This window comes from Tursiops truncatus, chromosome 15, assembly GCF_011762595.2.
Source record: "Tursiops truncatus isolate mTurTru1 chromosome 15, mTurTru1.mat.Y, whole genome shotgun sequence".
Classification (NCBI taxonomy): domain Eukaryota; kingdom Metazoa; phylum Chordata; class Mammalia; order Artiodactyla; family Delphinidae; genus Tursiops; species Tursiops truncatus.
This window is the reverse complement of record NC_047048.1, coordinates 74013259-74036457: the sequence shown is the minus strand read 5'-3', so window position 1 is coordinate 74036457 and position 23199 is coordinate 74013259. Positions and strand designations below refer to the sequence as shown.

Here is a 23199-nt window from a genome sequence, read left to right as displayed (position 1 = left end):
CCCCCTCCCCCCTCCTCCGGATGCTCTTGCCCAGCACTCCCTGTCATTTTTCCCGCTTGTTTTTCTCCATAGTCCTCACCACGATCTGGCAGACTTTGTGATCGACGTATTAGGGTCTTAATTGGCCATCTCTTTTGCCACTAGAGTGTCAGCTCCAGGAGGGCGAGGACTCCGACCTGTTTTGTTTGCTATTCTCAGTGCCTAGAGCAGTGTCAGGCCTCACAGTGAGCTTTCTCCCAACCTGGAGTCCAAACACGAGTACTGAGATACTCATTCATTCATTTGTTCAATTAATATTTAGGTGTGCCTGGCATTCTTCTATGATGAGGGAAACAAGATTCTCACAGTCCTCTGGCAACGCCAGAGTGGTGGCTTGGCGTGGATTTAGGGTCAGACACACCTGGGTGACAAAGCTCTGGCCAGTCGGGTGAGAGTGATGTGTGAAACTTCCGGCCTGGGGGTGTTTAAAGAACCAGGCATTCCCTTCTCTTCTCCCTTTCTCTTTCTGCTGGTTGGAATGTAGCACCAGAGCAGCCATCTTGAAGCATACAGTGGATACCACATGTTAAGGAAGTTGGAAAGAACCTGGGCCCTGAAACCTTGAGGCCTCCATACCTGCCTTGGGTTGTTTATACCTGGACTATAACATGAGAGAGAAACAAGGTATGTTTTTAAAAATTCATTACTATTTGGGTCTTGTCACAATGTCTATCTTTATCCTAACTAATACAGCCACCTTGATCAGGTTCCTTTCTGAGCCTCAGTTTTCTCATCTGTAAAAATGGGACAATAATAACTACCACAAAGGGCAGTTGTGAAAATTTGATGTCACTTCTTAATAGTGCCTGGTACATAGTGAGTGCTCAAAAAATGGTAACAGTTGGTATTAGAACTTTCTCCCTTTCAACGAAGGCTCCAAGAATGGAATTTGCCCAGGAAATTTGGAAGGCAGGCTGCAGTATAAATGGCATTGGAGAGGGTGTGGCTGTTTGTGTTTCTGCTGGCTAAAGAGGAAACCATAAGTTTTCAGTAAAAGTTACTACTGGGATTGCCAGGTGTCTGGAATTGGACTGGGCAGCCCTATTCTTGAGTTTTCAGTCCAGGAAAGAACCTGAAAAAAAAAATAACCCAGACATATAAATGTGTGTCCAGTATGTCTGTTAAAACCATCTGGCATCCCTCGCTGCAGAATTTCAAGATACACCATCCAGGTCAATTTCCAGGCTTGACTAAGTTGTAGAATTTACCCTTTATGCACCAATCTCTTCCTGAACCTTTTTCTTAACTTTTACCCCCAGTCCAGGCTTCATGTTACAAATCTTAGACCTTTGCTTCATTGGGAAAGCAATATGGTGGAGAGCAGTCCTCTCTGGGGCATGTGCCTTTTAAGAGAGAAGTAGGAAGTGGGCAATGCTTATTTCAAAGGATTGGGTGGCCATAATCATCCAAACAGAGATGTTATTAATAATATTTATCCTGGGACAACAGGTACCAACTGGGACTGTCCCATGCAAACTGGGGTGTTTGGTCATCCTATGAACAGAAGATTCAGGTCATCCTAGTGGGGAGAAATCTAGGGGAAGGGAAGCATGTCAATTAGGGTGCTTTTGGTTTCAAATAAAGGAAAATTAACTGGCTTAAACAATAAGGAAATTTTATTGTCTTATAATACAAGAAATGCGAGGTAGGATGGCTCTACAGTTGGTTAATTTAGGAGCTCACTGACATCAAAGATCCAGGTTCTTTCCATCTGTCATTTTTGCCATCTTCAGCTGGTCAGCAATGTCCTCCCTCATGGTGTCAAGATGGCTGCCACACCTCCAAACATCATGGCCTCACCCAATTATAATAGCTAACACTCAACTGAATATCAGGTAGCATCCTAAGCACTTTGGAGCTATTAAGTATTTTAATCCGCACAATAACCCTGTGAGGTAGGAACTCTTATCGGCCCCATTTTAAAGATAGATACATCAAAGCTGGAAGAGATTAAGTCACTTGCACAAAGTAACACAATGGGAAATGGTGGGGCTGGGATTTGAATCCAGGCAGCTGGTCTCTAGAGCTACAACAATGTCCAAAGCCTGGAAAAAAAAGAAGGTACCATGTCAGCGGCCAAGCCAGGATTGGAACCAAGGGTCCTAAGCATTTCCTTCTCTCTTTCCTCCGGGCTATATTTCCAGTGCTTTCTGGTGGGAATATGATTTGGCAAAGCTCTGGAGCCCTGACTTAATCTGATATCTATTATGTTCGAATCAGACCTTGAACCAGAGCCTTCTGGAGATATCTGCTTCTAAGAGCAAGGCTTTCTTTGGAGAAGTTTTGACTTGGGGAGTTGTGCGTGACTCCACCAAGAGTAGCAGGAAGAGAATTGTATCTTGGTCTGAAGAAATGAACCCTGGCCTGCATGTCCAGCCTTGCGTCGGGTTGTTCAGCTGTTCTGTCCAATACCAAGGGTGGAGACGCCTCTCTCCTCTTCTCAGAAAGCTGCTCTTGGTGCTTGGAACGGGGAAAAGACTCTCTGGGCAGCTGGCCTGGCTTACTGAGAACTTATTTGCATTTGAGAAATGATTGGCTGTCCTGGGCAGTCCGATAACTCAGTTCTCACCTGGCTCGTTCAACTTGGGAGGGAAAAAAACCACCCCTTGTTTTATCTTAATTATTATTATCATTTTAAAAAGCAGAGCTTGGGAAGGGGACGCCTTCAAATCCTGAGCCTGCTGAATCTGAGAGAGTCTCATCAGAGAATAAGGAACTATCTGTCTAATGATTCCAAGCAGCATTAACTTCTTCCTCACAACTGTGAAACTTATGCAACAGAAACGAAACGGTATTTCCCGCTATTTGCAAAGTACGTGGTAACAGAAACTCTAAAATTGTCCCTGTAGAAGAGAATTTCCCCATCATTACCATTGCTTTTTTTTTTCTTGCTGAACTGAGAGCCTTTTTTTCCCCCTCCTTTTTCTCTGTTCTTTTGGTGAATGTTTCCCAGCTATAGCCTATTTTAGGCCCTGCCCTGGAGATAGACAGGGATCTAAGGGCTCCCCACTGAAGATCCTGGAGGGTAGGGATAGAAGTGTTGAGGAAGAAGGGAGGAGAGGTCAGGCTGACACCGGGATAGATAAAGGAAATCTCCCTGAGCTTTTGATTCCTTAGTCATGTTTGGTTCAGTGAGTTGCTCTGTGCCAGGATTAGCCGGGAGGCAGCCAGCCCTGGACCAAGGGAGTCCCCATTGATCACACCAGCGCTGAGGTCTCTATCTGAGTAATGAGACCTGGGTAGGCAGTGACCTGAGGCAGAGGCCTGGAGGTGCCACCGAACAACTCTGGAGAAGCTGAAAGGATCTCGTTTATTTGTTTGCTTGTTTATTTTATTTTATTTTTTAATTAATTAATTAATTTATTTTTGGCTGCGTTGGCTCTTGTTGCTGCGTGCAGGCTTTCTCTAGTTGCAGCGAGTGGGGGCTACTCTTCATCGCGGTGCGCGGGCTTCTCATTGCGGTGGTTTCTCTTGTTGTGGAGCATGGGCTCTAGGCGCACGGGCTTCAGCAGTTGTGGCTTGCGGGCTCTAGAGCGCAGGCTCATTAGTTGTGGTGCACGGGCTTAGTTGCTCCGCGGCATGTGGGATCTTCCCGGACCAGGGCTCGAACCCATGTCCCCTGCATTGGCAGGTAGATTCTTAACAACTGCGCCACCAGGGAAGTCCCTGTTTGCTTGTTAATTGAATTTTTTTTTTTTGAATGTTGATTTGGTTATTGTTTTTCTCCTCCTGCTCTGGATTGGAAGCACCAGGAGGGCAGGAACCTTACCTGCTGTGGTCACCGCTGTATCCCAGCCTGGCGCATAGTAGGCCTTCAATAAACACCCATTGAATGAATGACAGAAGGAACTTGCTGTCTTTAATTCATCACTGTCTGCTCCCCCCCGCTGGAATGTTGTCAGCTCCAGGAGGGCCTGAATGGTGTTAATCTTGTTCACGTCTGCAGTCCCAGAACCTCACCCCATGCCCGGCACATAGTAGGTGCTTGTGGTAGACGCTTCTCTCTTAACAACAGAAGCCCAAGTTGTTCAGGCAGCCATGTCCCAGGAGATGGAGCAGGACTATTCTAAGTTGCTGGTGACAACCCTGCTCTTGGTCAGGGAGTATTTAAAGGCGGCCATGTGACCCAGTCTGCCTGTGAAGTGTAAGGGAGAATCCGCTTGCTGCGGGCTTTGGGGAAAGTTTTCTCCCTCTGATAAGAGAGAGGCACAGGGGAGCGCCCCCTTTACCCTCTTCTCTCCTGCTTTGGAGCTGTGTTAGCAGGTGACGTGGCCAGTGCAGCAGCCACCTTGTGTCTCTGAGGCCCCAAACTTTGGGAGAAAAGCCACCATGATGAGGATAGCAGGGTCGCAGGTGCCTTGATCCTTGAGGATGTCACCAAGTGCTCAACCAGCCTGAGGAGCCAGCCTCCTCTGGACCTCTTGTTAAGTAAATGACGTCCTATGGTTTAACCCATCAGTAGCCCGTTTTTCTCCTCCTTGCAGCCAAATGCATCCCAATGGATTCAGCACTCAGTCCACACGCTGACTAAATAAACGCCTTCACTTCCAGAGCGCTTACTATCTGCTCTAAGCACTTCCCACGTACTAACTCAGGCATCTTCGCAACAACCTCAAGACGTTGGTACAGTTACGATCCTCAGTTCACAAGTGATGAAAACGAGAGCTTAAGTAATTTATTAAAAGTTGTATTATCTGGGCTTCCCTGGTGGTGCAGTGGTTGGGAGTCCGCCTGCCGATGCAGGGGACACGGGTTCGTGCCCCGGTCTGGGAAGATCCCACATGCCGCGGAGCGGCTGGGCCCGTGAGCCATGGCCGCTGAGCCTGCGTGTCCGGAGCCTGTGCTCCGCGACGGGAGAGGCCACAACAGTGTGAGGCCCGCGTACCGCAAAAAAAAAAAAGAAAAAAAAAAAAGTTGTATTATCTTTCACTAGGGATGGGATGGTGGGGGAGAAATATCCCAGAGGAATCTGAGGGAGTAAAAGAATGTAGAAGAGATGGGGTGGGCCAGAGGTGGGCTCCATGCATGGAAACGCGGAAACATTAGGCTGGTCTTTTTGGCAGGGTGGGTCAATTCTTGGGTGAAGCATGGGATCTGTGTGTGTGTGTGTGTGTGTGTGTGTGTAACTAATATCTCTGAAGTTGAAGCTAATCTTTCTTGGTCATGGCTGGGAAGGGGACTAACAGTTGTTGAAAGCCTAATATGTGCTGGCTATCTGTGTCAGGTACTTTGTATCAGTGGTTCTCAACTGGGGGTGATTCTGTCCCTCTGGGGATGTTTGGCAATGTCGAGACACTTTTGGTTGTCACATCTGGGGAGGGGGTGCTACTGGTATCTAGTGGGTACAGTATGATTCTAAATGTCCTACAACGCATAGGATGGTCCCTCACAACTAAGAATTATCTGGCCCCAAATGTCAATATTCTGAGGTTGAGAAACACTGCTTTACATACATTTTTCTCTTACAAAGATTCCCATTTTACAGAACAGGCAACAGGCTCAGAGAGGTGAAGTGTTTTGACCAAGGTCACCCCAGCCAGTTAGATTTGGAACTGGGAAACAAATGTAAGCCAGTTTCATCCCACAGCCAGGATGCTCCCGCTATGCTCTCCCCTTGCGGTAGATAGGATTAATTTAAGGACAAGGCAACTGAGGGTCAGAGAGTTGCTGTGACTCGTTGAAGGTCACAGAGCAGAGTTGCTCCGGAGCCCTCTTCCCGAGAACCTCGGGAGCCAATCACCTTTCAGACACAATTGATTCCACTACCCAAACGTGGCAGGCTCATCTACCTCACACCCTTGACTACCTGTCCAGGGGAACTTCAGTCACCCAAGGCCCAGATCAAATGTCATCTTGTCCAAGATCACAAAGCAACAGAGCTCTGAGAGGGCAGAAGACACCCCACTCTCTCCTTGTGTCCTTATGCACTTGCAGTACTTACCCAGAGGCCATTGGGAGAATGATCCTGGGTGTTCGGAACAGCCTAAAGGATGATGACAGTCTACGGGGGGATATTACATGAGTCAGCCGATCCACTGCAGAGACACAATCTCTGGCCCTTGAACAGGGGCAGGTTAGGAACTGTGTGGACAGTATGGAAAGTGGGGCTGGGCTAAGAGGGCTGTTCATACATGCAATATTAATAATAAACATTTATAGAGAAATTTCTAGGTGCTGGGCACTGTTCCAAGTACCCCTATGGATTAACACATAACCCTGTAGGACCCCATTAGCTACGTACCATGATTATTCCCACTGTAATGATAACACTGAGGCTGTTGAGGTAAGGATACCAGGGCACGGTCACCCGAGGAAACTAGCAAGTGCGGGAGCTGGGATTTTAACCTGAACAGGTCCCAGAGGGATCGTCCCTTCACATCGTCTAGTGCGGCAGGTGAGGACACTTGTCTAGCAGTTTGCTGATTATCAAGGTCACACAGAGCAGCCTAGACTAGAAGCCGGGTTTCCAAAGGCCTTGTGGGGGCTGGGGGTGTATGGAAGGAGGCACGGGCAGAGCAGCTGCCGCTTGATTAGTGACTGGAGAGCAAATAATTTCCTCTGAGAAAGGTTGGAAAGGGCAGGCTCATCTCATGGGAGGCATAGAAGTTATAAAGAAAGAGAAAAAGAGAAGAAGGAAGGAAAGAAAAAGGAAGGGGAAAGAGAAAAGAGGGGGTAAGAGAGAGAACGAGAGAGCCGTGCGTCTTCCTTCCCAAGGTCGTGGCAGCGCCCGAGGGCACCCAAAGGCCTGGGTGTCCCAAAGGCAGGGGCTGGGGTCACCGCTTTCTTCCCGGGGCCGGCGGGGGCGCGCATGGTGGGGAGGGCTTTCTCCTGCGCGGCTCCGCTGCCAGCTTTTCCAACAGGGTGTTGACTCAGCCCGAGCGGCGGCGGCCGGCGACCGGACCTGCGTGTTTGTGCTGCGCGCGGTGGGTGTCGCGTGTGTCGGGGTGGGAGTGGCGTAGCCCGCGGCGGACGGGGGGGCGCCACGCGTCCTGGCGCGGAGTTGGTGCGTTGGCCGCGGCGGGCGCGCTGCTTCGGACTCTCGGGGCTCTGCGGGGCCCCTCGCGGAAGATTTTCGCCCAAGAGCCCCGGACGCCCAGCTCAGGCCAAGCCGAGCTTCCGACGTACCAGCCCAGCGCCGCGGCGCGTCTCCAAGGGGCCCAGTGCGCGCACGGAGCGCCTCTGCGGCCCGAGCACGGCGTGGTACTTGGCAGACGCTCCCTTGGCGGCGGGGGAGGCGGCGGCCTGGCCAGCCGTCTGGGAGCCCCGAGGGCCGGCCTCCTCCCGCCCCTCGTCCTGCCTCCGCGCGCTGCCTCCGCCCCCGGCCCGGGCCGCCCGCCCCCAGTCCCGCCTGCTCGCCCGCCGCGCCATGCGCCGGGCCCGCCGCTGAGCCCGGCCCGCCGGCGCGCCCCGTCCGGGATGGAGTGCCTGGACGCCTGACTCGCCGCTCGGCGCGACCTCCGCGCGGGGGAAGGAGCCGGTGCCGCGCGGCCGCGCTAGGATGGAGGTGCCCGGCGGCAGCGATCCCAGCGGCGACGGGGCTGGGGACGGTGCCCACCTGGACCCCCGGGCACCCGGCGCCGCTGCGCCCATCTCCGGCCAGTGCGCGGCCGCCCGGGAGTCGGAGCGCCAGCTGCGCCTCCGCCTTTGCGTCCTCAACGAGATCTTGGGCACCGAGAGGGACTACGTGGGCACCTTGCGCTTCTTGCAGTCGGTGAGTGTAGCCCGGGGAGCGCGGGGACAGCCTCCGCTCCAGCCGCCAGCCCCGCTGCGGAGCGCAGGGGCCTCCGGCGCGGGGTGGTCCCCACAACCTGTGGCCACGGCCCCCGGGCGGCGCGAGAATCACCTCAGACGTGGGGAGGGCGGCCTCCTCCAGAGCGGGGCTGTCGCCTCCCTGGCCGGCCCCGACCCGGGGTCTCCCTCACTCCGTTTCTCCTCACGGCACGCTGTCCTTTTGTCTTTTTCTTTCCCCTTCTCCGCCTTTCAAATAGTTTTAAAATTAGTTACATCCGTGAGGCAGGGTCTCTGGGAGCCAGGCGCCGGGAGCTTGGGCTTGCGTTTTTTTTCCCGGGGATTTCTTCGCCACCTAGTGCATCACAGACTACTCATCTAGGACGGACCCTAGAAATCCTAGAGCCCAGAGTCCCTAAGCGCCCAGTAGAGTAGGATAAAACCCAAAGCCCGGAGTAGGGACAGAAGTCGACAAAACCTCGGGGTAGGACCCCTCTTTCCCACGCACACGCTTTTGCTGGAGCTTGGGGACAGTGGGTTTCGAACTCACGACTCCGAGGTTCAGTCCCATCCTCCCCATCCCCAACTCCAAGTTGCAAAACCACAGCGTCAGATGCTGTAAAATAATTGACCACTTATTATGTGCCAGGCGCTTACATTTGTCATGAGAAGGTTGAACCTTCACAAGTGGCCCATGAAGTAGGGACGAATATTTCCCTCATTTTTTAGATGGGCGAGTTTAGCTCCAGAGAGGTTGAGTAACTTGCCCAGAATCAAACAACTGGTTACTTGGGGATACCGGATTTTGAACCAGGGCAGTCTGAGCTAGTGCTCCAAACCCCTATTCTCGGCTGCATTTTTCTTTCTTCTCCTTCTTCTTCTTTTTTTTTTTCTCTGTGAGAGGGAGGAAGGGGCCACTTCCCTACTCTCCTAGGAAGTGAGAAAAGTGGCTAGGGGGTGGGAGTGGGGTGAGCCTTGCTGGAAATTAGGAGACTCCGAGGGCTTTAATCTCCAAACCTCCTACTGGGACCTCATTTACTCCCTTCTCTGCTCTAGGAAGTCTTTTAATCCTGGTTCAGGAAGGGCTGGTTGGGGGGGTGGGGCGGGGGCGGTTGATGTTTCCTTCAGAAACCCCAGAGCCAGGCTCTACAGCTCCCAGTCTCCGGGGAAAGAGGGAGACTCTGGCATCCTCTGGGGTCCCCCGTGGCTTGGGGGTGCAGCTGAGGCTGTGTGAGGTCCGAGTTTTAACTCAAGGAGGACAGAGCCCTTCTCTCTGTGAAAAGAGGTGTGTGTGTTGAGGGGTGGATGGGCGGGGAGGAGAGTTGTGCAGAGGCATTGAAAACCATTTGGCTAAAGGACCCTTCTAGAAAGGCCTGTGAGAATGAGGCAGGGTTGACCTTTCTTTCCCATTCCTCCCTCTCTCACAGTTAAAAAGAAAAGAAAAGAAAAGAAAAGAAAAAAGAATCTGCTCAGTTTGAATTAAAGATGTAGACAGCCCTGGTATCTCTGAGCAACGTCAGATTCTAGGGGACTCCTCATTTCTCCTTCTAGCCACTCCCTGCTTCTCAGTCTGGAAGGGAAAGAGGAAAGACAAGCCGATTTTTATATTAATAGGAAAGAAAATATACATCTTCCTCCCACGTCCTTGCTCTGGACGGTGTGGTGCCTTTCAGAACAGATAGAGATGGCATTTGGGTTCACTGTGGTTTTAAATTGTCCATGTGTAGAGTCTGAGGAAGCTGGAATGATGGAAATTGATTGGAATCAACCATCCTTATTAAAGAAACAGAAAAAAAAAGATTTCTCTACTTCCATAGTATCTCCTTGACACTTTGAATTTGCTGAGCTCATCAGTTTTTTGTTTTTTTGTTTTTTTTGTATTGACCTGTCAGTTTTGAGATGAGCTGGTTCTGACTTGGACATCTTGGATCAGTCGTGCACATGTCCTGGCCTCAGTTTCCCCACTTGTCAAATGAGGGAAGGGGAATCCAGGCTTTCTTTCTGCCATGTCCTTTTGGGTGTCCCCAAGCTGGTGCCAGAAACAGACTGGTTGTGTAACCCGACTAGCGGTACCTCGTTTGTGAGCTGTAGGAGACCTCTCTTGTTTGGCTCCATCAGAAACGGTCCCTAAACGACGCAAGATCTTTCAGTTTTGAAAACCCAGGGCTTAGAGCTTCACGAACTGCTAATTACCAAGGTTTTCCATGGCAGCGAGGCTGGCAACTTGCACGTTGTGATTCTCTCCTGTCTTCCCACTCTCTCCTCCCAGCCTTTATACTTACTGAGGGCTTGTTCCCACTCGGAAGAATGCTGGGTAATCCCTCCCTGCTTTTAATTCCATGTGGCAGAGGCAGGTCTCGAAGGGTTGCCTTGGCCTCCTTGTGTCCCTTGCTTTAAGGTCCTGTCGCCAGTAGAAATGAAGTCTTTGGGGTAGACTGAGCATTGTGCGAAATGCGGACAAGCCAGTTCTAAGCTCCTGCCCTCGAGGAGGGCCAGGTTCTAGTCAAAGGTGGCGAAATGGGTGTTTACAGAAATCCAAGTATGAGGCTGGGCTGGAGCCAGACTGCTTGGGGTCGGGTCCTTGGGCTGTGTGACCTTAGGCAAGTGGCTTGACCTTTCTGAACCTCACTTTCCTCATCTGTGAAATGGAGAATGATAATAGATCTTATAGGGTTTTTAAGAGGATAAGTGAGTTATATAAATATATATAAAGCACTTAGAACAGTGCCTAGCAGGTAGTAAGGCATTTCTAAATATTAGTTATTATCATTAATTGTTATATGATAATTAAATATTACAGATGATTATTATTAAATATTAAAGATGATTAAGATGATAGGATTCTAGCATCTAGCAAGCAGGAGTAGTCAGGGAGGGCTGCTTGGAGGAAGTGAGATGTGAGTCAGCACTGAAAGGAGGACAGGAACTCTGAGTGAATTTCCTTTTGACCATCTACACTCCGGAACCAGTGGTTTTGTTTGGTTCCGGGCCTGGGGCTCTCTGGTTCCTCTAGAATCTCCCCATCATTGCCCACCTCCTTCAGGAACTGGATTGCACCTCCTCCCCTATCTCCGATGGGGACTGATGACTTTGGTGCCGTATTTTGTGTGTTTATTGAAGAGTCATGGAAAGGCAAGGACAGCCCTCTTGTATGGATGCTGGATCTCTCTTGGGGGACCCCATAGAGATTGTGGGAGAAAATGCCCCGGGTTTTGGCTGAAACTTGGATCTCAACATCTAGAAGCCCCGGCTGTGTTGGGTGCACTGTGTGTACTCTTGGGCAGTGTTAATAATGATAATAATAATGGCAGTCATTACTGTGTAGGAGCTGACACTGATTCATCATTTACCCTTCTATCAACTCATTTGATCTTTCCAACACCCCTATGAAGGAAGTGCTGTCCTTATCCCTATTGGCAGATGAGGAAACTGAGGCATAGATAGTTTAAGTGAGCTGCCCTGGGTCATGTAGACAGCTGCCCACCCCAGAACTCATGTTCCTAGCCACTTCGCAGACTACCTCTGGCTTATAAAGGGCTTGACACCTGCCTTATTAGGGTGGCAAAACTGGGATTCGAATCCAGGTCTCTGTGACAATTACCCTCTGCCTATGCTTCCTCTGGTTACTTCCCCTCTGTGACTCCTGTTCTCTCTTCCGCACAACGGGCAGAACTTAGAAGAATGGAAACGTCAGGCTGCTGGGTTCCTCCTTTGCACTCTGTGTCTGTTCATGGCGTGAGGGTTGAATGTGGGGCTCTGGAGCCAGGCTGCTGGTGTTCAAATCCTGGCTTTACTCCGCACCGCCTGTAGGTGGCCCTGGGCAGGTCACCAGCCTACTCTGTGCCTCAGTTTCCCCATCTGTACAATGGGCATAGTACAGCACCTGCTGCATCATAGGGGTGTTGTTGAATCCTCAATGAGCCTGAGGTTAACGCTCTTAGCACTGTACCAGGCACCAGTAGGTGCCCAGAATGCTCTGGTGGCTTTTGGGGGGATGTGCAGCAACGGGGGGCAGTTGAGGTTGTCTCTTTGGGGCTCAAAGTCTTCCCCCTTAAAGAAAGGCCGGGTGAGCCTTGAACCCACTTGCCTCTTGGTTGGATTGGTTTGGGGTCTCTGCCTGCAAGCGGGGTGGGGGGTCTGTCGTCAGGGGTAGGTGCCAGTGGGTCCCCTGATGGACGTGCCATCCAGCCTGGGCGGATGAGCTGAGAGACTCCTGAGAGATGAGCTGAGAGTGAGTGGTCAGCAGCCCCCCCTGAAGGGCTCCCGTTGGCTGAGGACAGAGACCTGTCACTCTCAGGCAGCCAGAGGGTCTGCCTGAGCTGGCTGGGCCAGGGTCCCTGAGGATCAGGGGGTGTGGGCAGAAGGCTCCCAGAATATCTTCTGTGGTTCTGCTTTTTGGGGTTAGGAGACGAAAGCTTTTCTTTTCATTGGAGCTCTGCTTGCCGAAACAAGAAACTGTGTGGTTTTGTGTTGTCACTATTTTTTTTTTTTTTTTTTAAGATTTTTGTAGTCCTAGTCTGACACTAGGGAGCAGTGCTGGGGAGTGGGGACGGGGGGGTACGTTTTAAATTCCGCGGTCACTGAAACAGAATGACCTAACCAGTGATGTGGGGGTTCTTCACAAGCTTGTGTTGTGCAAAGTAGGATGCTAAGAAGTTCTGCCTTGGGAAAAACACTAACCATAACATGATGTACGTTGTATGTATAACATTACAGGAGTTTGGAGAGAAAGATGAAAAGACGTGTATCTTGTGAAGAAAGGCAAGCAGAAAGATGAAAAAGGAAAAAATGTTCTAAGAAAGGCTGTTTGTAATGCCCTTTGCACGTAAAATTATGCATATGTATGAGAATATATTTTTTACAAATCGCCGATGGAAGTAATTGCATTTTCAGCATGATTATTAGATGAATGTACAGCAATAGTAATAATAATTTTGCTAACATTTATGTAGTGCTAGATGTTTGTAAGCCCCATATAAAGCATTCTCTGTGTATCAGCTCAAAAGTTCCAGGTATTATTGTGCTTACCATTTTACAAATGAAACAAAAGCACAGAGAGGCCAAGTCAGTTTCCCAAGGTCACACAACCTGACCCAGCTGGGATTCAAACCCAGGTAGTCTGGCTGCATAGCCCCCATTCTTTACCACTACCCTTAACTGCCCCAACATGGTGCTGTGTTCATGACCCAAATTACTGTCTTTGGGAGGCCTCTGGGCTGCCCAGGTGGGCAAGAATTAAGCCAAAAGGTCCAAATTATCTGAGCTTCAGGATGCTAGAGGGCCAGGACCAGGCCACTTTGTATTGGCCTGAACATTTTCAGGAAGCAAGTGAAAATTTTGTGCTGATAAAAACCTAAGCACCAGTAAGAGTTAGGTGAGGCCCATCTTTTGTGTATTGCAAACAGAGCTACGCATAGGTAAAGCCATAAAGAAATTAGACAGTTTTTCTCAGCGTGTACGTGTATAGGGAGCACCTGCTGTATATTCCGGGCAGTGTTTTAGGCCACAAAGATGCAGCCGTCAACAGGGCAAACGTGGTCCTTGTCCTTATGAGAAAGATGACTCAGGGATGCTAGAACTCGTGCATTTGAATGAGAGTGCTCTTCAGAGAAGCATCCCGGACATCCATTCACTATTATTTTGGTGTTTGCTCTTGTGACCATTTCTCTGTCACTTTAAGAAGAGATGGATGGGATTGGTGTCCCTGGCTTCTGGAGGCTTCAAGGGGCATCTCTTTCTTAGAGAGTATCCCTCCTTTATCAAGCCAGTGAGCAGAAGAGCTGTTGGGCTTGGGGCCACACCCTCAGATTAAGAAACCCACATCCTCTCTGCTTTACAGCGCTCCTCTCTTAAAGCTTTTGCAAGAGTTGAGTCTTTGAAGTAAGCCATGCCTTGCTGCAGAACTTTACTTCCCAGATTTTTGTGATTTCTCTTCTTTTTTCCAATAGACACAGGTTCTCTGGCTGGAACCCTAGTGAGAGGTGGGCAACCAGAGTATCGTGTCCCACTGGCTTTGTTTCGCAGGCACCAGGTGAGGTCAGAGCTGGTTCTTGCCCCAGAATTTAGGAGACGTAGAACTTGCGAGCAAGCCAGGGGGTGGAGGGTCTGAGACCCCCCTGGAGGGACCCCCTGCAGCAGTTGCGGCCCCAAGGGGGAGGTGAGCCCTGGTGAAGGGTGGTGACTCTGCAGCTGGTCAGGGTTCCAACCTGAGAGTTCTGGGGAGAGAGGGCTTGGGGGCCTTCTCTGGGGATTTGTGTTTTAGCCTGGGTTCAACATCCTCCTTAAACAGGTTCACCTACAGGGGGCATTTCCAGCCCTAGTACCTGGTCTGGGGTGAATCCCTCCATCTTCCAACCTTCGGCACTATTGACATATTGGGCGGGATTATTCTTTGTTGTGGGGTTGTCCTGTGCATTGCGGGATGTTTGACAGCAGCCTTGGCTTCTACCCACTAGATGCCAGTAGCATCCCCTTCCCCCAGTTGGGATAATCAGAAATGTCTCTAAACGTTGCCACATGTCCCCTGGGGACAAAATAGCTCCGGGCTGGGAATCACTGGCTGAAACCTCCTTTGACCACCAGCTCTGATTTCAGACCATTTTAGGGCATTTACAGGCCTACATAGCCATGTATAGCATTGATGTGTATGTGTAAATGTGTGTGTGTTTACATAAATGGCATGGTACGGTTTGTTCTTTTCACTCCGCAGTGTGTCTTGGGTTCGTGGTTAAGAGCACAGACTCTACAGACAAATGGTCTGGGTTTGAAACCCAGCGCTGTGACCTTGGACAAGTCCTTTTGCCTCTATGAGCCCTGGTTTCCCCATCTGTAAGATGGTCGTAGCCCTCCTAGGGTGGCTGCAAGGATGGAGTGTAGTCTTCCATGCACCTGGCACAGCTGAGTGTTGAGCAGGGTCAGCCTTCTTGAAGTACTTGCCACAGAAGGAAGCCCTGAGGAAGGAGGGAAGCCCTCCAGCCTCCCAGCCGAGTGTGGAGTTTTAGCTTTATTTTTATTTTCTCGGCTCCTGGAGGACCAGAAGAGGATCTGCCTGCCCGCCCCTCTTTTGTCTTGTGGTCAGACACACAATCTGTGTTTACCCGCCTGGTTCCTTCCCCAGGGTGGAGCTGACAGCCGATCCCTTGTTTCTGGGCCAGGAGAGGTGAGGCTATTTCAGGCTGGCAGGACTAGGGCCACTGAAGGTTGGTAGAGGCAGGTGGCCAGTTGCCACGGAGATCTGAGGTCTTTCCTCCCCTCGCTGGAGAGGGTGGGTGGCTTCTGCAAGGGGCTACTCCCAGGAGGGGTGAGGCCAGGGTCAGAGCGGGGCGTGGGCAGTCAGTGCTTTCATTCACAGATTCACTTGTTCATTCACTAAACGGACGTTAAGCACCTACTAAGTGCCAGACACTGGGCTAGGTGTTGGCATGTGGCCAGTACAAGATGGACAAGGTTCTTGCCCTCATAGAATCTTCAGACCGTACAAAAAGAGATCACTTGGGAAAGTGACAAGAGGTGTAATAATGATAAACTAATCCACTGAGGCCCTGCTGTGTGCCAGGTGCTATGTGAATTATCTCCTTGAACCCTTGCAACAACCCTCTGAAGTAGAGACCATCATTATACCTATTTTGCAGGTGGGGAAACTAAGGCCCAGAGAGGTTGAGTGACTTGCTCAAGTCCACACAGTTTGAGAGTGGGTGCACCAAGGAGGAAATAAAATGGGGATATGTTGGTGACAGGGACGGTGGCATCTATTGAGATGGGGTGGTCAAGGGAGGCCTCTCTGAAGAGGTGGCATCTGAGCTGAGTCCTGTGGCAGAGAAGGAACCAACTGTGGAAAGAGTCGAGAGAAGTGTGTTCCAGGTAGAGGGAATGGCATGTGCCAAGGCCCTGAGGCAGGACCGTGTTTGGCTTGTTTGAGGAATAGCAAGAGGCCAGGGTGACTGGAGGGGAGGGGAGGTTGGCATGGGCAGCGGGGGCCTGGTGGCATGGGCCTCACACACATGGTGAGCAGTTTGGGTTTGAGTCTTAGTGGGCTGAGGAGCCCCTGGGGGGTGAGATGGCTTCCTGCTTCCCGGGAGGGAGGGGGCACCCCTTGTTTTCTGTTCAAGAAACTGATTTGTATGATTAAAAACTGTTAGGTGGCACCTTGGACTCCACCCTCCACTCACAGCTGTCATAACAGCACTTTATCTGGTATCAGCTCCCACCCCTGCCCTTGGGGGGAAAAAAAAAGTCTTTTTCAGACCCACTTCACAGATGAGGAAAACTGAGGCACAGAGGGTAACTTGCCCAGGGACACACCATCTGGAACTGGCCATCGCCTCCTCTGCTCTCACCCTTGCCTCCCACGGTCTGTTCACCATACACAGCCTGAGGAGTCTAGTTAGCACTTAAGTTAGGTCATGCCGCTGCACCACTCAAAGCCTTCCTGTGGCTGCCACCGCCCTCAGAGTAAAAGCCACGTCCTTAGAGTGGCCTGGAAGGTCCTGCATGCTCTGCCCCTGTCACTTCTCCCATCCCTCTCCTAGTCATCTTTTTTTCTCATACAGTTTTTTTTCTTTAATTGAGATGTGATTCACACATGGTAAATTTTACCCCCTAAAGCGTACGATTCTGGGGTTTGGGGTCTATTCACAAGTTGTGCAATCATCACCGCCATCTAATTCCAGAATCTCCTGTTGCTCTCATTCCCTCCCTCACTTCCCTCCAGCCACACTGGCCCTTTCTCAGATGCACCTGGCATGCTCCTGCTTCAGGGTCTTCTCACTTGTTCTTTCTGGAATGCTCTTCCTCCAGTATCCCTGTGGCTCACTCCTTCAGGCCTCTGCTCAAATGTCATGGTCTCCATGAGGTCTTTTCTGACCAACCCCCACTTCTAATTTGAAATTGTACTCCACCCTCACTCACCACTTCCTGTCTCCTTTTCAATTTTAATTTATTTAAATTTAATAAATTTTTAATTTTATTCTCTCTCTGGTTTTTAATTTATTCTCTCTCTCCAGCACCAAGAACAATGCCTAGCACATAGTAGGTCCTCATTAAATATTTGTTGAATGAAGGAAATAAAAGCCTCTCTTCTGTATACATGTTTATATATTTTTTAAATAATGTGATTATCTTGATTTATATAACTGCTAAATTTTGTGTGTGTGTGTGTGTGTGTGTGTTACGTGGGCCCCTCACTGCTGTGGCCTCTCCCGTTGCGGAGCACAGGCTCCAGATGCGCAGGCTCAGTGGCCATGGCTCACGGGCCCAGCCACTCCACGACATGTGGGATCCTCCCGGACCGGGGCACGAACCCGTGTCCCCTCCATCGGCAGGCAGACTCTCAACCACCTCGCCACCAGGGAAGCCCCCTAAATATTTCTGTGTGGACTTTTGGGGCCCAGGGTCTGGCCCAGACTGTCTGGGTCTGAATTGTGTCTCTGCCCCTCAGTGGTTGTGTGGCCCTAGGCAAGGATCTTCCCCTCTCTGGGCCTCAGTTTCCTCATGTGTAAATGGGTTGGGACACTTTGCTCAGTGTCTGGGACATGGCCAGGCTCCAGTCAATGGTGGTCGTTCTTTCATTAAAATTATTATTATGTTTTAAATTCTTAGTATTTCCCTATTTTTTGTACAAGGACAGTTACAGGGCCTCATCTTGAAAAAAGTGCCTCAGATCATTCCTGGGGCTTGAAATAAGCAACTGAATTCATTTTGACCAAGTGGCCCCTTGCCCGGGACTCCTGGTCTCTGTACTCTGAAGGCAGTTGGAAACAAGGGCATCTCTGGAATGACTGGCATTTGGAGCTAGAAGAGAATAGCCATCTCCTTCCCTAAGGAACCCACTTAAGGATAGAAAAAAAATGGTCAACTTCTCAAAAATGCGTTAAGGCCCCCCAGCACCCCACTCTGAGATCCCTCCACAGACTTGAGTAGACATGGAATAAACCATTCCCTACTTCCTGGGTGAGGCTGTTACACATCCTGCTTCCTTTGCATTCTCACAGTTGTGCAGATGAAGAAAGTGAGGCCAGAAATGTGAGGCCACTTGCCCAGGATCACAAGAGAGGACATATCCGTTATCTGTTGCTGTGTAACAAATTACTCCACAGTTAGTAGTTTGAAGCAGCCCTATGGATAATCACCTTGCAGTTCCTGTGGTCAGAATTCCGGGCATGATGTAATTGGGTTTCCTGCTGCAGGTCTCACGAGGCTGCAGTCATGGTATTGGCCAGGGCTGTGGTCTTGTCTGAGTCTTGGGGGCCTCTGCTTAGGTTCTTGGTTGAATTTACTTTCTTGTGGCTGTAGGACTGAAGTCCCCATTTTCCTGCAGGCTATTTGCTTGTGATGACTCTCACCTCCTAGAGGCTGCCCTCAGGTCCTTGTCATGTGCCCCCTTAAACATGGCCCCTTCCCATAACCTCATCACAGGAATGAACTCAGCTGCATGGTCCCACCTATTCAAAAGGAGAACAGATCCTCCAGGGCATGGACACAAGAGGGCAGGACACCTGGGGGCCATCTCAGGCTTCTGCTTACCACCATGGTAGGTGGTGGATTTGAACTCAGATTGATTCCAAAGTTCATGTTCTTGACCACTGTATGTTGTTTTTTCCCTCTCTGGCCCTGTCCAGGATGGACCCTGAGTGAGGTGGATTGATTGGTTGGTGGAGTCATTGGGTTCATTTTGAGCGAGATGGCTTAAGTGGGATGTCAGTGGGATGCCACTTCCCTCCCTGGCAGGACCTGGTCTCTCTAACACAGACCCCTGGTATGTCTTGAAGTGATTTGCTGATGGGGTTGTTGAGGATGAGCCCGGAGCATCTGCTCCCCTAGGTCCCCTCCCCCTCCTAGTGGGGGTTTAGGCTCAGACCTGGCCATGGGGCAGGTGCCTGATGGCTCCCTCCTTTAGGAGACATTTGTGTCATATGTTGTCACCCTAAGGGTGGGATAGGGATTGCGGCAGCCATGCTGGTTGGTATTAATTTCTATATATTGGGGCTTTTTCAGATAACTTACTATTTAGTGATTTTTAATTTAATTCTGTTGTGCTCAGAGGATATGCTCTGTGGATTTCCAGCCCTTTGAAATGCTGGTTTACGACCCAGCATACGTCTGCCTTAGTGACCATTCCCTGTGCACTGGAAAAGAATGTGTGTAGGCAGACCTCAGAGATATTGCGGGTTTGGTTCTAGACCACCGTAATAAAGTGAAGATCGCAATTCGGGGAATCACACTAAATTTTTGGTTTCCCAGTGCATATAAAACTATGTTTACACTATACTGTAGTCTATTAAGTGTGCAATAACATTATGTCTAAAAAAAACAATGTACATACCTTAATTAAAAAATAGTTTATTGCTAAAAATGCCAAAACAATTGCAATAGTAACATCAAAGATCACTGATCACAGGTCACCATAACAAATATAATAAAGAAAAGGTTTGAAATATTGTAAGAATTACTAAAAGTGACCCAGAGACATGAAGTAAGCAAATACTGTTGGAAAAATGGTGCCTACAGACTTGTTCGACACAGGATTGCCACAAACCTTCAATTTGTAAAAAACACAATATTTGCGAAGCATGATAAAGTGAAGCGCGATAAAATGAGGTCTGCCTGGGCTCCTCTGTTGTTGGGTAGAATGTTCAACAAATGTCATTTAGATCAGCGTGGTTTATAGTGTTGTTCAGGTCTTCTGTGTCCTTACTGACTTTTTTTTTTTTTTTGCGGTATGCGGGCCTCTCACTGTTGTGGCCTCTCCCATTGCAGAGCACAGGCTCTGTACGTGCAGGCTCAGCGGCCATGGCTCACGGGCCTAGCTGCTCCACGGCATGTGGGATCTTCCCGGACCGGGGCACGAACCCGCGTCCCCTGCATTGACAGGCGGACTCTCAACCACCGCGCCACCAGGGAAGCCTCCTTACCGACTTTTGGTCCCCTTGTTCTACCAGTTACTGGTAGAAGTCTCCAACTATGGTTGTAGGTCTGTGTATCTCTTCCTTGAATTCTTTCAGTTTTACTTTAAAGTCATTTTGTTGGAACATACACGTTTATGATTGTGTCTTCCTGATGAATTGAGTCTTTTATCATCATGAAATACTGCTCTTCACCCCGATAATGCTCACTGTCTTGAAGTCTCTTTAGTCTGATATTAATATAGCCACGCCAGCTCACTTATGCTTTCTGCTTTCTGTCTCTTTCCTGTTAGCCTCTTTGTGTCTTTATATTTCAAGTCCATCTCTTATAGGCATCACAGAGCTGAATCTTGCTTTTTTATCCATACTGACAGTCTCTGCCTTTTAATTGGACTATTTAGCTCACATACATTTAATGTAATTATTGACAGGGCTGGGTTTAGGTCTAATATCCTGCCATTTCATTCTGGTTTGTTTGATGAGGCAATGGCAATCAAAAAGGATCTCCTTCTTCCCCATCCCCATTGCACTAAAGGTAAGGGGAGCAGGAAATTGAGGTTGATTGAATCCAGACTCCTTGCTGTGGCTTACAAGGCCTCTGTGATCTGGACTCTGCTCACCACGCCAACCTCATCTCTCCCTACGTTCACTATGTCCTGGTCCCATCAGCTTTCTTTCTGTTCTTGAACTTGCTAGGCTGGTGAACCTTTTCATTTGCTGTTCCTCTTGCCTGCATCACCCTTAACTGTGCCACATCAGGGGTCCTTCCGTCTTGTTCAGCTGTAACTCCAGTGTCACTTCCTCAGAGAGCCTTCAAGTCATGGTCTCTGTATTCTTGGTTCCTGTCACTCCCTGAAATAATCTTGTCTGTTTACTTGCTTAGTGTCTGTCTACTCCCCTAGGATGTAAGTCATATGGTCTGCTGTGTTCACTGACACCCCTCCAGCACCTAGCACATAATGGGTGCTGTTAGTATGGGTCGAGGGAGCGAATGTGTGACTGAAAGGGATCGAATGGGGTGCACTCTGTGGCAGAGGCCCTCCTGGTTCCTGCCACCAGGCCTCCCTGGTTCCTTGACTTTGGGGAGCATGGGCCACAGCATGGGGAGGGGCTGCAGGCTAGCATCCTTGACCTCCTGCCCCTACCACACTGGGAGGGCAGAGGGAGCTCTGTGTGGTCCCAGCCACTAGCTGATGGCTGGCCAGGCTGTCGATTGGGTGGTCTTTTAAGGTTTATTTCCCCTCAATCACAAAGGTAACAAATACAGTGGGGGCGTGTGTGTCAAAAGCCCATTCCCTTATGTCCGTTCAATTACAGGCTCTCTCTTATGGAACCAAGTGTGGTAAAAGGATGTTTTATGTATGTACCTGGCTGTGTATGTTATACCTTTCTACATATGTTCAGGGGTCTAGACGTAGAACTCCAGTGTGCTGAATTTGTGGACATTTTAATGCATTTTTTTCAAAGTTAATTTTTTGGTAACTTTTTATTTTGACATTTCAAGAATATAGAGCACCCCGTGTACCTTTCACCTGAATTCACCGATTGTTGGCCCTGGGCTACATTTGTTTTAAAATTCTCCCCTTGTCTTTCCCTTCCTCCCCACTTCCCCTGCCCTCTACATACAAACATATGCGTGCATACACACACACACAGACACACACACACACATTATTATTATTACTTTGATCCATTTGAGAGTAATTGCAGACATGATGCCCCTAAATAATTCAGCATGTATCTCCTAAGAACACAGACATTCTCTAATATAACCACAAGACACTGAACAAAATCAGGAAATGTAACACTGATGGTAAATTATACAATCCATGGGAATTCCCTGGCTCTCCAGTGGTTGGGACTCCACGCTTTCACTACCGAGGGCCCAGGTTCAGTTCCTGGTTGGGGAACTAAGATCTCATCAGCCATGTGGTACAGCCGAAAAAAAAAAAATTATACAATCTGCAATCTATATTCAAATTTCACCTATTTTCCCAAAAATGTTCTTTATACCTCCCCTCCCCTCCTTCCCCATCCCCAGTCCAGGGTCCAATCCTGGATCATGCATCATATTTCGTTGCTTTCTTTGGCAATTTTGACTGTGTGTGACTTTTAGCCTTGTGCGGGTAGTAGGAACTCTCCACTAAGACGTGGCTCTGACAGTGCTTCTCCCAGGCCACTACTTACCAGCTCTGTAATGCTGGGCAAATGCCTCTTGGGCCTCAGTTTCTTTGGCTATAAAAAGGGGAAATCTCTGTTTCTCCCCCATAGGCTTCTTCTCTGCCACACATTTTATTGAGCGTCTACTGAGTGCCTGGCTGTGTTGTAGATGCTGGTGAGTCAGCAGTCTCACCCATTCATTTCATTTTTCCAGGCAAACATCTGGGCCCCCGGGGCAGCGGCTGAGAGGAGAAGGTATGGTGGAGTAAAATAGTAGGTGTTGGGCACAGAGCTGGCTTCCAGGGACGCCCTCCATGCATTGGCCGTTTTTGCTGTCTCTGCTCTTTGTAGAACATTTGGAAAATCAAGACAAGCAAAAAGATCTCACCCTTCCAAACAGTCACTTCACCTTTTGGTACATTTCCTGCTTGCTGTCTGCGTTCTGTTTGAGCTGAGGTGTGATCACGCCGCACACACTATGTTTCGTCTTCTCTTGCCCCTTCTGTGCAGCTCCTCGTGTCCCTGCCAAGCACTCTTCGTCACTAAGCCTTTAATGGCTTCGTAGTGAAACGTGGGGCTCTGGATCTGCTCTGTCCAGGTCGAGTTGTTAGGGAACTGTTGACTGAAATCGCCCACCTTGACCAGGCCTGCTCGCCTGAGTTGTCTCGCAACCGGAGGTCCCGATAAGGAACATGGTGCCGCTGTGGAAAACTAACGGAAAGAATTCGGGAGGGGCCTAAAGAGGGACGAGACAACCAACCTCCCAGAGTCCCTCGCGCTGGAATCCATCTTGGCTGAGAGATGCGTGCGCCACGAGGAAGGATCCTGACTCAGACTATGGGTCACGCAAGGTGATTGGCCAGAGACAACACGGAAACTAACGCCATTACCGTAAAACCTGAGGCTGCAAACCACGTGGCAGAGCAGTTCTCCTGGGGTCCCTGACCCTGCTGCTCTCTGCCCAGGCGCCCCTTTCTAGTAAAGTCTCCTGCTTTGTCAGCACGTGTGTCTCCTTGGACAATTCATTTCCAGATGTAGACAAGAGCCCACTCTCGGGCCCTGGAAGGGGTCCCCCATCCTGCAACAAAATCCTGGCTACTTACCGGCTGTGTAATGGTGGTCAAGCTGCTTTACCTGGGCATGCCTCGCTTCCGGAAATAGTGCCCACCTCTTAGATTGATGGGGAATTAGATGAATTAAGATCCGTAAGATCTGTAAGCTCTCAAAACAGTGCCTGGCACATGGTAAGCACTCCGTATTTATTAGCTATAATTATAATAATTATTATAATAACATAATAATTACAAATAAAATTATTATCAGTTAACCATTCCATTTATATTGGGCATTTACATAGATTTCAGCTTTTCAC

At 49.5% G+C, this 23199-nt stretch overlaps 1 protein-coding gene across 3 annotated transcripts in view; it reads left to right on the top strand.

Moving 5' to 3' along the window:
* The first annotated feature begins 7066 nt into the window (after positions 1-7066).
* The window catches only part of PREX1 (phosphatidylinositol-3,4,5-trisphosphate dependent Rac exchange factor 1), a 198068-nt gene continuing 181935 nt past the window's right edge, over positions 7067-23199 (top strand). Inside the window, exon 1 of one of the 3 annotated variants that reach the window (XM_033839559.2) lies at positions 7067-7750. In XM_033839559.2, coding sequence (XP_033695450.1) covers positions 7538-7750 — 213 coding nt within the window. In that variant the 5' untranslated portion in view covers positions 7067-7537. The remainder of the gene's footprint in view (positions 7751-23199) is intronic. The other 2 variants (XM_033839558.2, XM_073793081.1) reach the window with 2 other exon arrangements.